Source organism: Haemaphysalis longicornis, unplaced genomic scaffold (assembly GCF_048455015.1).
Source record: "Haemaphysalis longicornis isolate Haplotype H1 unplaced genomic scaffold, Haemaphysalis longicornis Haplotype H1 scaffold_3, whole genome shotgun sequence".
NCBI lineage: Eukaryota > Metazoa > Arthropoda > Arachnida > Ixodida > Ixodidae > Haemaphysalis > Haemaphysalis longicornis.
In genome coordinates, this window is record NW_027526335.1 from 1,589,157 (window position 1) to 1,604,884 (window position 15,728).

General features: G+C 52.8%; 1 protein-coding gene across 1 annotated transcript in view; it reads right to left on the reverse strand.

Moving 5' to 3' along the window:
* Nucleotides 1–922: 922 nt before the first annotated feature.
* Nucleotides 923–15,728, reverse strand: part of LOC144173835 (uncharacterized) — a 31,246-nt gene continuing 16,440 nt past the window's right edge. The window contains exons 2-4 of the mRNA XM_077702104.1: nucleotides 7,703–7,909; nucleotides 4,856–7,018; nucleotides 923–3,064 (exon numbers count right to left, since the gene is read on the reverse strand). Of these exons, the coding sequence (XP_077558230.1) occupies nucleotides 2,649–3,064; nucleotides 4,856–7,018; nucleotides 7,703–7,909 (2,786 nt within the window). The 3' untranslated portion in view covers nucleotides 923–2,648. The remainder of the gene's footprint in view (nucleotides 3,065–4,855; nucleotides 7,019–7,702; nucleotides 7,910–15,728) is intronic.

Genomic DNA, 15,728 nt, shown 5'->3' on the forward strand with positions numbered 1-15,728 from the left:
ACGATAAATGGATTCGACAGCGAGCTAGCTCTATTTTCATCTTGCCTAAATGCTCGCTGTGGCATATCACGTGACAGTACGTTTCCATCACTGGATACTGTATACCACAGCAATACGGATGTCTTGATGTCCCTTCGGTAGCGTCGGGAACATTGATATGTTGGTTCGGCTATTGTTGGTAAATTAGGCTTCGTATTTGTGATCGATGGTTTCGTCAGGGGGCGAAACGGTCGCACAGCTGATGTAATGACCGATAGCTTTCCACTAGCTCTCAACAGACGTGGCCTTACTTAAGGTTTCTGTGAATTCACAAGTCCTCCCCGGAACCAGAGGCGCATGCCTGCCCGCTTGCATAAAATCAACGACTGCCCGCTTGTCAGTATAAGCTCTAGTAAGGAAAGCAGCGGTATGAAAACTTCCTGTTTAACCTCAAACGTCTTTGAGAAGGTTACAGTACTTCCCGTCCTGACACACAGCCGGTGAATGGGCCAAGCAAACGGGATCGTTTCAAATCAAGGAAAAACATAAGCAGTTGTCACAATGTCTTTGTCACCGCTTGCTTTCAAATTTAAAGGCAAAAAAAGCATACCGGGACACAATTCTGGGGTTCTGGGTACTAGTGCCTTTGAATTTAAAAGTGTTGGAATAAAATTATTAGTGACATGGCCGCACGTAGGTAAACGTACCAGTGGACTCTTCAATGCGAGTGCCTTGCTGTTTTTGGTTTCAGTGTCTTACATGATTTCCTACCGCAATTTGCCGCCTTCTAAAAATACACTGTCAGATTTTTGCTTATCTGCAACACTCAATTTCAAGCAAGCGTAGGTTCCAGATACTAACTTATGCGGCCTTCTTTACTTGTCTATCTATACCTACCTGGCGTTTTCATAGGCTTCACTTGAAAAAAGAACACAGAGACGTGTTTTTGTTGTTTAAAGAGCTACAAGCGTTTATTTCTGTACTTTCATTACGCGAAACGTTTTATACACTTGTTGCATGTAAATAAATACAAATGTTTTGCATTCATTGACACGTTTATACAAAATCACACGACAGAAACCTCACTACGAGGAACAGCGCAACAACGAGGAAAGCTTGTCAGAATGGCAGCCCGTTAAAATCAAGCCATCCACATTTGACTCGACGACGACGACTGGACTATGTACATGGAAGACGAGGACTCTGCATAAATAGGCACACTATTGCACTAATAAAATAATGGCACAGCTTTTGAACACACGCTGAGACGGACTTATGACGTTCCGCCAGTGGGTCACGCTTGAAAATGATAGCGCCAAACGAAACACCCGACACAAGGCACTAGGGGGTGGTACTATAACAAGCATGCGTGGAAGATGAAGAAATAACGCGACAGTTCTGCTTAGCTCACATAACGCTGTATATTTTCGATATTGCGAACCGAAGCATTTCCTTGGTTTTTTTATTTTGTTTTTGTTTTTTAGATGGCAAGGAACGATTTGAAAAGAAGGCACGATGGTAAACGGTTGACTCTCGTCGCATGGCTAAATAATCTCAAGGAACAAACGGTAATGTGTATATTAATTTGGAAGCTTGGAATTTCTTTGTGCTCCTATACGGCTGGCGTTATTGCTTGTATTTTGTACCTCCGTGTTTTCAATGAAGTTTTGATGTTTGGTTTATCTTGCATCACGTGCCCTCCATTATGGCAGACATTTGTCAAAGGACCTTCCGTGCAAGTCTACTGTGACATTCCAGAATATGTGGTGTTATCATCCAGGTTCTGAGGATAATCTAAAAAATCGATTTAATATTGTTGGGCTTAAGTATCTCAACACTTGCTAAAGGTTATCCCCGTGTCCTCTCTGCATTAAATGAGCAGCACGACTCAGAATCTTCCAGAAATATAACTCCTTAAATAAGAGACGATTCGAGAACGCGTGCGCATGAACCACTGTGCGATCAGATTATCTTTTTGTCGCGCTTATATGATTCAGGATGAAATTGCGAACTTTCGCTTTCTTTGGTGCGCTCCTGGTTTGCATGTTGTACATTTGAAATGGTGGTATCATGTTCTGTTTTTGAAGTTAATGAACTCTGGTTACGTTTTCTAGTTTTAACGTTACATTCGAATAAAAAGAGGACCTTCACGTGAATTTTAGCAACTATGGCAGCAATGGCAAGCCATATTCAGGCGTCGAACACCTCATACAGCTCCCCTAGCTCCACATCAAGCTCACTGTGGCACCCATTCGTGCCTTTGACAGCGGACTCGGGAGGCACTGTAAACTTGCGCTGTAAACTAGACTTGCACACAACAGCGGTAAGTAAGTTTATAAATTAATTTTACAAACTTCCAAACGCGCCTATGTACCTCCACATTATTCATCAAAGTCAACTGCAGGAAACATTGCGTTTGTACTGTTGCAAGCATGCGTGAAGACCTCACACCGTTCATTCAATTTGTGAGCGAGGCTGGCATGCGCTTGGCGCAGTCTATAATTGAACATGGCGCGAATTCAGCAAAAAAGGGTGTATGCGATCATCGATAAATTTACCCTCCTCCTTGGCTGCCCCGGCATGATAGGCAGGCTTGGCACTGTTCGGAAAGGACTGGGCACAGCCCGAGGCTCGGCCAGAAATAAGGTTATTCTCTCTCTCTCTCTCTCTTAGCTTCCTTCTCGGACGCAGTGCGGATGCTCGCCGATCCACTGCCGTTGCCTGCAGTAGAGCGCGTCCGTCTTGGCGTACTTCAACCGGTAACCCAGAAGACACTTGTAGCGGGCCAGCACGTAGTGGGTCTCGGCCGGCCTGTTGAGGACCTTGCGCTCGTACTTGTAGACGTACGCGTGCCTCACCTTGGGCGCGCTCAGGAAGGAGCGGCCCAGCCTCCTGTCCTGCAGGCAGCTCTGGTCGTAGGTGGCCTTGCTCGACGAGTGCTTGCTCGAGTTCTTCCTCTCGGCGAGCTCGGACGACGTGTCTTCGGTGCTCGCCGTGGTCAGAGGAATGTCCTCCGGGGGCTGGTCTCCCTGGAGGTCGCCGTCGTCGTAGTCGTCGTCGTCCTCCTGAGATTCCGCGGACAGTGCTGCGCAGTGGAGTTGAGGGAGAACGGCGGTCAGCGAAAACAGCTCGGTCCCTGTTCATTTGCCTGCATAACTCAATGGGAAACAATCTAGCGATCGTAGTGCACGCTTGCGTGCAAGGCTGGCTTGACTTGAATAGAGATATAAACTAAATCGAAGGTCACAAGTGAACGTTGTTTTACCAAAGAAGGCTATCAGGTGCGTTGAAGCCCATGATTCCAAATTAGACAACCGAGCGTTCTAGACCACGTGTCGAACGCCACAGACACACAGGCGTCCTTGCGTTATGTCCTCAGAAAAATCCCGCATTCCCGTGCTCTGCAGCACTGAGTCCTCCCAAACGAAGTACTGTGGCGTGTGAGTGCGACAATGCGGCTAGTTACAAATGAACCTAGCTTTCCTAGACGGGCACAGGCAATTATCTTATACCCCTGTCACACGGGCACTTTCAATCGCGATTGAAATGAATCGCGATCGAGTTTTCGAACGCGCTCGACATACCCCCGCTGCTACACGGCCCGTTTCGATCGCGATCGAGAAGTTGCACGGGTTGCACTCGTGTTCTCCAGATGGCGCTAACAATGTACTTGCGGCTGGCGTCTAATAACTTCGCGCGGTCGTAGGTATACGTAACTATGTAAATATTACCTCACGATTATTTGGGTCAAGTTATCTGACACAATTTGTGGCGTTAGTTGAAGTTGTCACATTCTGTGCCATTACTGAGCGGGGACGAGAGTATCGCCGCTTTCGTTCCATCGCGCTTGGAAGCCTCGATCGCGCTTGAGAAACCAGGATTGAGTTCGAGAAGGATCGAGCTCGATCGCGATTGAAACTGCCGTGTAGCAGGGGCCCGATCCAGATTAAGCTCGATCCGGATCGACTCAATCGCGATTGAAAGTGCCCGTGTGACAGGGGTATTACTTTAGTCACCCTATTCTTGAAAAGTAACTCCCGCTTGTGACAAAGAACTAAAACAGAGCATGAAAGACAAAACCTTACAAGAAAGAGGAGATAAATTTCAGGCATGCCAGGCTTTTAATTTTCGCTATCATTGCAGTGCTGAATAAAAAAATGTGGGCAATAATGATCCCCCTATATCACACCTTTACAGCGTCATAATAGTATTCAGAAACCAGTGATCATGCGCGAAGATTTCTGGGCTTCCATAGCGCCAAAGCAGGAAAGCGCTGTTTCGAATTCCAACCTGCCTGTTAGCAGCGAGCGTTCTCCCACTGCTTTTATCGTGGTTGGTCCACCGAGCACGAAAAACCCGGCTTCAAAGCATGAAGTGAGCTAGGCGTGTTCCTACGCGTTTACTCGGTAAATGTTCATGCGCCTCCAGTCGCCCGAGGACACGATTAGTAGTCACGTATGCCAGCAGGAATGCAAAGCCCCATATTGGCTTCGACTCGCCGACAATATGGGTCGTAGAAAACGAGGGTGGGGAGGATGGGTATCAGATGAGAGAGGTAAGTGGCGATTGTGAGCAGTGAGCATTAAAACTGTTAATGCCCCTTTTAATACCAGCCCATTTTCGCTTAAGTAGGGCTTACAACTATCGACGATATCGATCTGATTTTTTTTCTTATAGACGACCTTTATGCTGCAGCAGCGTCGGCGCTTTCTACGGGTATTGTTTCTTTCTATTTTTTGTCTTTGTGCTAGTCAAGGACGCTTAAAAGAAGGCGCTCGATGACCAGTAGCGCCTAATGTACACTCGTATGATATTAGTAATAGTAATAAGACTGCATGGCTCTCTGGATGGTAGGAGGTCCCAAGGACGCACTCACATTTTGTGTGCTGCGAGGCCGACCTGGCGCGGTGGGCGTCTTTGTAGCGGCTGAGGAACTGGCTGGCCCTCTCCGGGTCCGTCTCCTCCTTGACGCGGGCCTGGCGCAGGTCCCTCACGAAGCCGGCCCGCAGCTCGGGAGAGAGCCGGCTCATGAGCTCCAGGTCCTCCCTGCTCAGCCTCAGGCTGCCGCTGGTCCCCTGCGTGGCGTGCTGCCCGTGGCGGTGCCTGTGGCCGTGCGCCGTCTCCGCGGGCCTGCCCCTGGCCTCCTGGAGGAGCCCGCTGCGCTGCGCCGCCTCGTACTGCTGCCGGAGCAGCGCCGTCTGCTGGCCCGCCTTCTCGCCGGTCAGCACCTGCACGGGGCGGCCGAAGTGGTCGAAGGGAGGCGACGTGGACGGACCGGGCTGCACAGGCCTTCGGTCGAACTCGACCGGCCTTCCTTCGGCAAAGTCCGGCTCGCTGGGCCTTCGGTTCAGCCGCGCCTGGTACTCCTCGTACTGTCGCCGCAGCATCGCTTCGGCCTGGGCAGCCTTGTCCCCCGTGAGAACCTGCACTGGGCGTCCAAAGTAGTCGACTGGTCGAGACGTAACCTGGTGCCTTGGAGGGTAAGGTGTAGGGAGCGGATCTCTGTCTCCGCGCGCTCGCACGGGAATGTCCCCCCTACGGTCGTCATCGCTGACGCCCTGCCTCGGAAAGAACTCGTCGTCGGGGCGCTTGCGGACCTCCTCCAAGTCACGCTCGTTGTCTCGCATTCTTTGCTGGACCATTTCATACTGCTGCTTGAGCAGGGCTTCGGCTTGAGCAGCCTTTTCGCCGGTGTGAACCTGGACCGGCCTGCCAAAGTAGTCTATGGGCCTCGACGTCACCGGTCCACTGCTCGGCGGCGGGTCGAAACGAACCGTGGCCGGCGGCGGGCCCCTCGCCTCTTCGAAGCTGCCTGCGCGCCTTCGCTGCTGCGCCTGCTCGTACTGGCGCCGAAGCAAGGCGTCCTGCTGGTGCGCCTTCTCTCCGCTGAGCACTTGCACTGGTCGGCCGAAGTAATCGACCGGAGAGGATTGCAGCCGCCGGCGGTCGCCAGAAGAGCCAGACGGCCGGTCATCAGGTTCCCGATCCCCCTTGGGGCCTTTGGCCGGTTCCTGTCCCCGTTCAAACGTCACCTTTGTTCTGGGGTGCTGACGAGGCCGCTCTTCCTGGGAGTCGTCGTAAGGACTAAGATCGCCCCTGGTCGTTGGTTTGTACCGGGTGGTGTCCTGTGCGTCGGGACTCGGCTCGTCGTCTTCGTCGTCATCCGCGCCGTCATCTTCGAGGTCGTAGTCGTCGTCGCTGTGAAGGTAGCTCCTCTTGAAAGCGCGGCTAATAGTCTTATGGGTGGTCGTCTCCTCCGCATCGGCACTCTGGGTGCCCGCATGTTGACGCTCGTGCCCGCGCCTCTCCGAGCTGTAACCGCCTGACAGGCTCTTCCAGTATTCCGATATGTCCGACTGCTTCCTCCAAGCCTCCCTGGGAGCAGACTCCAAGGAAGCGTGGGACGAGGGCGACTCGGTTGATGTTTCGATAGCCTCATCGTTGCTGTCATCCCTGTCGTCGTCGCGGTCTCTGGCGGCCACACTTTCTTCAGAGGACGTGCGACCCGACGCTAGCCTCGAGGTGGAATACCTCGTGCCGTGATGCCTGGGGCTGTCCTCCTTCCACTTGTAGTACTTCTTCAAGTGAGGCAGGCTGTCGGCGTCGGCAGAGTGGGACGTGGCAACGCTATGGTGCGAGTGACCGTGCCTCGCAGCTCCTCCCGAGCCAGAGGCCGGAGTGGGCACCTCGTTGTCCTCACTTCCGGGCGCAGCGCCCGACCGCAGGGCATTCTCTTCGTCGCTCGTGCCATGATTGGTCCTGCGCACTTCGTGCTCCTGGCGGTGTCTCATTTCGGCTATTTTGACTTCGTCGTCGATGAGCTGCTGCTCGGAGGCCGTCCTCGCCGGCAGCTCCTTCGAGGACCCGGCCAGGGAGAAGACGTGACTGCCTCGGTGGTGCGGCTTTCTCCACTCGCCGTTGATGAGCGGTAGCTTTTCTTCCTTGTACATGGAGTCCCACTCAAAGTGATTCCTCCCCGCGTGACTGGGCCCGTGCTGGTGACCACTGTGGTGAGATGCCATCGTGCCACGCCGCGTCCCTACAAAAAAAAGAGAAATAAATTGATGTGTAGCATTTATGATGGAACCCACAGACGCTTTACGTCGGGTGCTCGACCGAAAAGTCTGTAACTGCGAAAGATACTGTGACCACACTTACTCTAAGCCCACTAAAGTGTGCGACATGCGCGAACGACGTTTATTAAAAGGTCAAATAGGAGTACGCTATGACTACAAGTAATATGACAGCCAGAACTATTTGCAGTTGTGGTTTCGAGCGGCGTCCCATATATGGAGTGTCGAAACCCGCCATAGGACCCACGTATCAAAAAGCAGCCCCTCGTTTGCCCCGCTAGTTCCGTATTGCGCGGCACTTTATCTCCATAAGTTGGACTATACGATGACGCACCGGGTATTTGGAACTGCTATGCTAATCAAACTGTCCTTCTCTTGTGGCTGAAAGATCTCTTACGACATTTTAAAAAGTCCCCAGGAATTTTCACACAGCTGTGACCCATTCATCTTTACCAGTACACGTTAAAGGTGGCAGAGAGTGCTCGCATAAGCTTTTATTCCGAGGCGGAGTAGGCTCAAGAGGTATGGAGAGAACAACCCTTATGAAGGCGACTTAAGGTGCCCCTAGAATTGAAGGGCGTGTCCGCGCTTCTCTTGAGGAGCAGATTCGCCCGAAGGATAAAAAGGACTTCACGGGTAAGCCTGCTCACCGTTTCTGGCCAGGCAGAGCGGCGTCGGCCTGTTCCACCGGTTCTGATGGCAAACCGCCTCACTGTGGCCGCGGAGCTTGAAGCCCGGGTGGCAGCGGTAGCGTACCAAGCGGCCGTTGTTGAAGATGAAGCTGAGACCGTTCTCGGGGGACCGCGGCGCCGGGCAGCCCAGGTAGTCCTCCCGTGAAGACGGTCCCGAATGCGTGGCTGCGCACAACCGAAGGGAAAACGAACGGGCGCATGAGCGTCCACCGCGGCATTTGCCGCTTCAGGGCTCGCGTATCCCGAATCTCCATGCGCTGCACAGACAGCTAAGAAGAATTGCGCGAGAAAAGCGCGGTACAAGTCGGTACAGAAAATTACTGCTGTTAATGCCGGTGAAGGCGATGCATGCCTCGCACCTGAATGGTTACAGAGGCAGAAAAACGCGTTGACAGCGTAATGTCGATGTAAAAGCAGCTGCATCCGTTGCTGTTCTCCCCTCGTTCAACGTATCTGTTCCATTTCGTGCAGATTAATTATACACTGCGGCGCTCTTCACAACTTTTTCTCTCCCGCGCTTAGGAGAAAACAAGCGCCAGACCGAGCCTCCTCTGGACGGGTCACAGCCGCTGCCACGTGATCTCCTCGCACCACTGCAGCCTGGCCTTGCTTGCGAATCGCTAACGACCATTGCGACACCGAACGACTCTCGTTGAAGTCGTTAGGAAATCTGCGGCCACGTAAATCAGCACATTTGTCTTGGCGCGGTGAGCTTGTACCTGTAGAGAGGCGGGTGGGGGAACAGCGTCAGATATGCTGGCTTGTGAGTCACTATGATGAGTGCGTAAAGAGCGACACCTCCCCCGATTTTTCTCTCTGTGACCAGCGCATCGTGCCGTCCTTGCGTCCGCTCAGCCAGCCCCCGCAGTGTTGCGGCATCGCGCCGGCCCTGACATCGCGCGGCCGATTTGGGCTTGCACGGGTGTCGCGCGGAGGAGGTGCCCCTCCGTATCGAGACGCCCTTGCGACACCGCCCGGCTCCAGACGCGGACAATCCTTTCTGGCGATCGCGGTCCGCATCGCGTGTCGGCAGCCTAACAAGCCGCGTTGTCTGCCGGGCTTTCACTTTTGCTCTTCCAACCGCGAACAATTACGCCTCTTCGTCTTTCGTCGCTGCGCGCAGAACGCGACGACGCCCAGCGATACACGTTTGACGCGGATCCTTTGGGTGCTACGGCCGAACGTCGCAGGTACAAATGCCAATCATAACTTGCGTTCTACCTGCAGCCTGTCAGCAGCATCCAACCGGGAAACCCTGAAGTCCCGGGAGGAGAGCCACTCGCTCGTTTAAATAATTAAACATGCCACTAAAACAGAACACCCTTCCAGTTATCTGGAATTCTTTTTGTACAACAGACGCTCGCTGCAGTAAATCCAGGTACAACAGGTGTGGCCTTACGTCCACACAACAGACTTAAGGCGAAGATTTGTTTGATAGGGGCACAGTTTAGTGCAAAAAAGTTCGTTTTAGCAGATATGGTTAAACTGTGAAACAGCGCTTTAAACGAGGACAGCGAGAGAAGAAGACACAGACACTGTGTCTTCTTCTCTCGCTGTTTTCGTTTAAAGCGCTGTTTCACAGTTTAATGATGAACCAAGTAGCCCAAACCTAAACTGTAGTCAGATATGGTATAAAATATTATAACACGCTAGGTAGTTGGGGTCACCATGGAATGAAATTCTAGAGCCCTTAAATTTTTATACTAATGAGGCTGATGCACACAGCAGTTTTTCTGCAACTGAATAAGTATGCGTGACCAAAGCAACATACTCCGGTGTAAACATCTGTGGACAAGATAAGCTAACAAAATATTACCATAGCTTCCATTCAGTTTATCTAGTTATTTATTATGTGAAGGAAAGTTTGACATCCACCTGAACGCAGCCAAACGGCTACAAAGAAAACTTTCCTTCGTAGAAACTTACTCAACCTTGGGGATTTCCCCTAAATCTGGTCGATTACACAAGTTATTTACTAGCGCTCGTGCATTTAGTTATAGAAAAAGTTAACTTTCTTAACAAAAATTTGTTTTATGTGACGTTCCCCGTTAGTAGAATGCAGCGTCCATTTCACACAAGATATTTTTTCTTTGGTTAATGCCTAGCTTAATGTCTGCAACCAGCCCTCGTTCATGGAGGAAGGAAAATGTTAGGAGGGAGCATGACGTCAGGCGGCCCAGCATTGGCAAGCCAACCTCCTCTCATGCCGCATTATCCTCTCTTCGGGCTCCTCCCGCGCAATGCATCATGGAAGATGCACCTCTTTGAGGCGCGGCGCGGTAGCATTTAGTGGCTCCGGCTGGCAGGTGGAACCGAGCGGCGTCGCCGAAGTCGCCGTACGAAATTTTTCGCCAGCGTTGCGCTCCCACCCTCGTATCGTGTAAGTAGTGTCGCTGTTCAAAGCGACAGGAGACGTAGATCCCATGCTCAGGAAGCACCTTCACGAGCGGCGAGCCGAATTTAACTTCTGACGTTTATCGCTCGAACGCGCCGCCGTAAACTTTCACAAGCAGGGCGCGGCCGACAGGTGCGTGGTGTTTGCTTGGTGTGCTTTGACGATTGCATTTGGCATTCTGCTGGGAGTCATCGCGCCACCTTCCCTTTGCATCATAGCGCTGTAACGAGTGTCCTATCATATGAGAGGCCGTGCGAAAAGCTTTGGTTTCGCTCGCTTGCGCATTTGCATACGCTCGCCTTATCGGTGCTCCGGCATAGTGGCACGTTGTGCGTGCCGCAATTGTCGGGATCACGTTTGTGGTGCGTTGCTGTCTTCTTCGGTGCATTGTAAAACAAAAGGTGCAGAAGCACTGATGTTGGGTGCGGGCGCAGGAAGAACGGATCATTTTTCGCCTCACGTCGCAGGCAGTGCGCGGACTGGTTTTCCGAGGACTGCTCAATCCGTCCGATAGGTATATGGGAAAAACGAATTCTAGATTATACGCCTGGAAGTTGGGAAGATAAAATGACCAGAACCGAGAAAATGCGGCGTGTTTTGTGAATTAAAGGATAAGGCACGGATGTCGTACTCTGTCATCTCCACTTTTGCACGGCGGCGGCACACAACACTTCGACTGCGGCGTGAACTTGGACAGATCCGAAAGCCCAATAAAGATGATTTCCGTCTCTCCCGTCCGACCACTGCGCCTGCATGATCAGCCCGCAGCGTGCGTCGGGCTGCAGGCAGCGCTGCGCGCAACGCCCGGACGGGGGCTCGTGTCCGAAACCCGAATGCCCGTACGGCGCGGCAACCGAACGGACAGATCATGAAGGAAAGAATTCTTTCCTCCATGGGACAGACGCACAAACTTTTCTTTCCTCCATGCTCTCGCTGTGGTTAGAATCCCTAGACCGGGTTTCAGAGTATCGCCACTCTTTCACTGTTACATGCCGCCAACAGCACCCATTGTTCGAACCGCGTCACGTGACATTTGTTTTCCCCGGAAGACCAATGTACGCTGACATTTTGGTGCCTCTGTGTTGCCGCATGGGCGCATTCTCCGATAAATCGTGATTTTCAGAGCACAGTGTGGCTGTATGACACGTTGAGAATGAGTTTCTAAGCCCCAGAGAGAGAAGCGATGTTGTGCTGCTCTGTACTGGGCTGTGTCGGCAGGCTGGAAGGTTAAAACGCCTGCTTGGCTTCCCGCTGGGAAAGAACGACAGTGGCCTAGCGTAACCTACAGGCACCAGAAAAGCGCAGCTTATTTAGTGGCTTAGCGTAACCAAGAGCCATTAAATAAACTACGCTAGCGTCACTGAGCCTCACCCTGTCGCACCGGCGGGCTGTCTCGAAATCCTCGAAAAGTAAACAAAGCTGTCATGGTTGGCAAGCGGCGGCCGGACAAATTCCGCCCGCCAATTTCGGCCGCAACAGGGCGCATACAGCTGACCACCCTGTCGTTAAGCACCAAAATAGCTGCCGCCGTGCGTAAGTGCGTATGTTATTTACTGGCTCTAGTTGTAGCGTTAAATATCCGTTGGAAAGCGTCGAAGACAGCTTTAGCATCAACGTGAGCGAATGGTCTAACGTGTTCGGGATATTCATTCATTCACTCATTCATTCATTCAGGCTCATCTCAGCAGCACGTTTTCAGCCAGGTTTATTTCCACTATTTCACGTTTACTACCTGACATTTTTACAGTATTGAATTTGTAATTTGTTTCGAGCCTTTATATGAAAACGTCTAGTGAAATGCAATGAATTGCTAGCTTGACATGACGCGTTAAGTTAGGCTCGGAGCGTGTGATAAAACAGTTCTAGCTAAAATGTGTTAACCACAAAATGCGCCTTTGTAATAGTTATATTTGTCATATTTATATTAGTCACAATCAATCCGAAAAGAAATTTGTTAAAGCCTGGCGTGGGTGGGGTCTATGTAACTATGCGCTCTTAACTGACATCGAAATTCACTGAAATTCATTCTTAGTGGTAAGGGTAATGATCCTGAAGCATTGTCGTAGAGTCTACGCTCTTATTTAGTGCACGCTCCAACTGTACAACACCGCCCTCAAGCGTACACTCTAAAGCAATCTTGTGGTTTCATCCTCATCACAATGCATTCGGTGCAGTGAACAAAAAGGTTTCGACGAATGACGACATACGATTTGGCTCAAAAGATCGCGCGGTGGTATGGTGGTATCGCGCACTACAGGCACTAGCTTCTGCACAGCGCAGATCACATTTCTCATTCACCGAAAACATTTTCGTTGGCGGCACGGATTGGTTATTTGAGTGCATTGTGGGGAACCCCAACTGCGGGATCGCCTTGCAGTGCCCGAAGGCGGAAGCGCTGAATCGTTGTTCTGCCGGCAACTTTCGACTGGTGGCCTTCTTTGGCGACGAGACGAAGCCAGCCAGAAGTGACTTCATCCTTTGACCACGCAACGTGTTTGCAAAGTGCGGCCGATGCTGCCCCGAATCCAACCATTCGCTTTCCTTGCCACTGGTCCCGCCGGCCCGTCGTGCTCAGCCTCCAGCCTCCACCGCTCGGACGAGAAAGTGCGCCTGCAGCGAATGGCGCTCTCTCGAGGCGGGGCCGCGCCCACTCGGCGTGCACAACCGGGCCAGGCTTTCTCCCGTCAATGCCCTCGGGGCCAGGCCAGGCCGCGGGCCGTCGGCCGATGGGCGCGCGGAGTCATGTGGCGGGATCAAGCAGAAGGTATACGTACAACACGCGCGCTCATCACAGGCGTAGCAAGCGATGGGCGCCTCAGTGGCAAGGAGCGGCCGACTCGGGGGTCAGAGTTTGCGCGCTCCCACGACGTGAGCGGGGAGCGGTCACGCGTGGGAAGGGGGACTCCTGGCAGCATCGGACGGAATCGAAATCTCGAACAGCAAAATGGGTGTCCTGCACTGATTGTGACCTTTCACAGGTGTGTTGAGATGACGCTTTGCAGTGAAGTCTCCTGCTCAAAAATACGTTGGGAGGGGAGAGAGAGAGAGAGAGAGAGGTAACTATACTCGGCTTCACAAGACAGATAATATCCAGATGTTACGCCAGGTAATATCACGTGAAGGGGCGAACGTAAAGGTTTGGGAGACATTATACATCTACCCCAGTCGCTGCATCAATTCAACAGCGCGGTGAAAGGGTTTCGCGTGGAGAGTTCGTAAACCTATAATTTGACAGCGTTGAAACTAATGACAGCGACAGGTTTACACGTCGACCGTTCGTAAACCTATAATTTAACAGCGTTAAATCTACGAAGGCAAGGCTTTATGGACACCGTTCCGAAGCCTATCATTTCCTTCCGTGAATCGCACAACCCTTTCCATCCTTCCTGTACATGCCGACATGCAGTTTTGGCATTGTTCCACCGTTTCGAGGCCGTGATGATAGCCTTGCGTACCAGCTGCTGACATCAAAGCTCAACGCGGCCACGGCGCCTCGTAACAAAACGGCGAGCCGCTTGCTTCGTAACTTAAAGCAGTGTACCACGCCTACTCTCAGGGCCCCTCAAGTCGGCGTCTGGGACGTCGCAAATCCGCATATGTTACCGCCTCTCCGGATTCGCCCTGCTTTCGTTGCCAGTGCATTTCGAAGTTCGTACACAGCGCTCGTTCTACGTATACCCTCGAATACTGCGCTGCCGTATTCAAGGGTTGCCCAGTTCGAGGCACTGCAAACAAATCTCGCCAGCGTCCAACGTCACGCGGCGTACACCTTTTATCGCCGTACAACGCCGAAGAGGGAGCAACTCCCCTACGCTGGAATTTCCTCCACCAACCTGCTCCGGCATGCCTCCTGGAGGCCACCAAGAATTGCCCTGCGGTCCGCGCCCGAACCAACGAACAGGCCGTCTTCTGCCGCTCCTTACGCGCACGCAACGCCATGGCTCATCTTGGCTGCCCCGTGCAGCAGCTCTATGGCGCCAGCTCCCATCTGACCACACTGGAACATTCCCGCCCGATGACGACGACCTCAGGACTACAATGAGGGCTGCCCAACGGACTGCGTGGTGCAGCACTGGTGTAGTCAACAACTCTGTGGTGAATAGCTATGAACATTGGGACCCAGGCTGGGCCCGCAGGCCTATTGGTATTGGCACACTGCCTTCTGTGGCCCTTGCAGGCTTGGGTCTCCCAGAATATGTATGCTAATAAAGTATTATTATTATTATTATACCTGCATTTCTCCAGCCGCCACACTAGGCACTGCTCCCTCTCGCGGCGGCAGCCGCAGTGCGACCAAGCTCGGAAGTTGCGTGCGCGCCAGCTTGCTGCCCCCGCAGCATTCCTCGAGCCGCAGGCTCACCCGGGACGGCTGCGCTCGCGAGCGGCCAACGCCCTTGGCAAAGCGTCGCGCACCCAGCCCGTCAACAAACAGTCTGGCGAAGGCACAGGCGCGCACGTGCTCGCGCACTATGCGCGTGGGTTGGAGACGCCTCTCGGGTCCACGGCTCCAACAGGGGTTGGACGTCGCCGCCACATGGGCGGGCAGCAAGGGGCGACGCGGACACTAGCGGCTACCTCGCTTTGCAAGAGGCACCTGAGAGATCGGGATTTGTTAGTTGGGCGGCAGCTGATGGCAAGTCTTCCGAGGGGTGTGCGTGAGTGAAGAGCCTCAAAGCCTGCCATTAGCGCTGGGGTGAGCGTCCAGGGCGACTAAACGCAGCGTGCGAAAAGTGGCCTGTGCTCTCCCCGCCACCGCCGCACGGCGGTTTCCCGGTCGGCGCCGCTTGATCTCAAAGTTTATTCTCTCTCGGCAGCTGCGCGCTCTAGGAAGGCGAACGCTCCCGCCTTGATTGCGACGGCCCGACGCTGATGGAAATAAAGGAGACGAAAGTAACGCAGAAGAGGCAGAGACGACTGCCACGGCAATGAAGAGCGCTCTGCTTCCCCGAAAGAGCGTGGAAGGCACCGAAAAAAAAATCGCTGAGGGCGATCAACTTCCGGAGCGGCGTGTTTACGTTGTGGGAGACTTCGCCGGGAAGAAGTCGGGTGCTAGACGGCGAGGGTGAGTGAAACACGGCGGGCGCTGAATTCGAATTAAGCGATAATGCGGCCCGCAAAGTGCCGCGAAGCGTTTAGGTGAAGGGCGAAAAAAAAATATATATATATATATATATATATCCCGCGGAGCGTTTCTCGAGGAAGGCTGTATCGGCTTTATGGCGTAAGGACCGTTCGCATGATCGTTTATTCGCCTAAAAAAATCAAACCTGAACAATATGACTGGCAGCGGTGTGTTGGCGCCGGCCTCCCCGATCTGCGCTACGTTTTTCTACAAGTATTTCACGAGAACAGCATTGGCGACCATCACTTCGCGATGGCCCAACGCCAAACGATACGTGGTTGTCAAACCGTGATTCAGTGTGTCTGCCGCGTAACCGGCTTGACGAAACTGTGCATCCTTACGGACTTGCCATACCGCCGAGATGCAATCACGCACAGCTCGGGTACGGAAATCTCCCTCCAAGGTCCCCCCCGCCCGTTCGTCGCTTCGTTTCCGGCCGGACTCCGTAAAATGTCACGGTGAGTTAG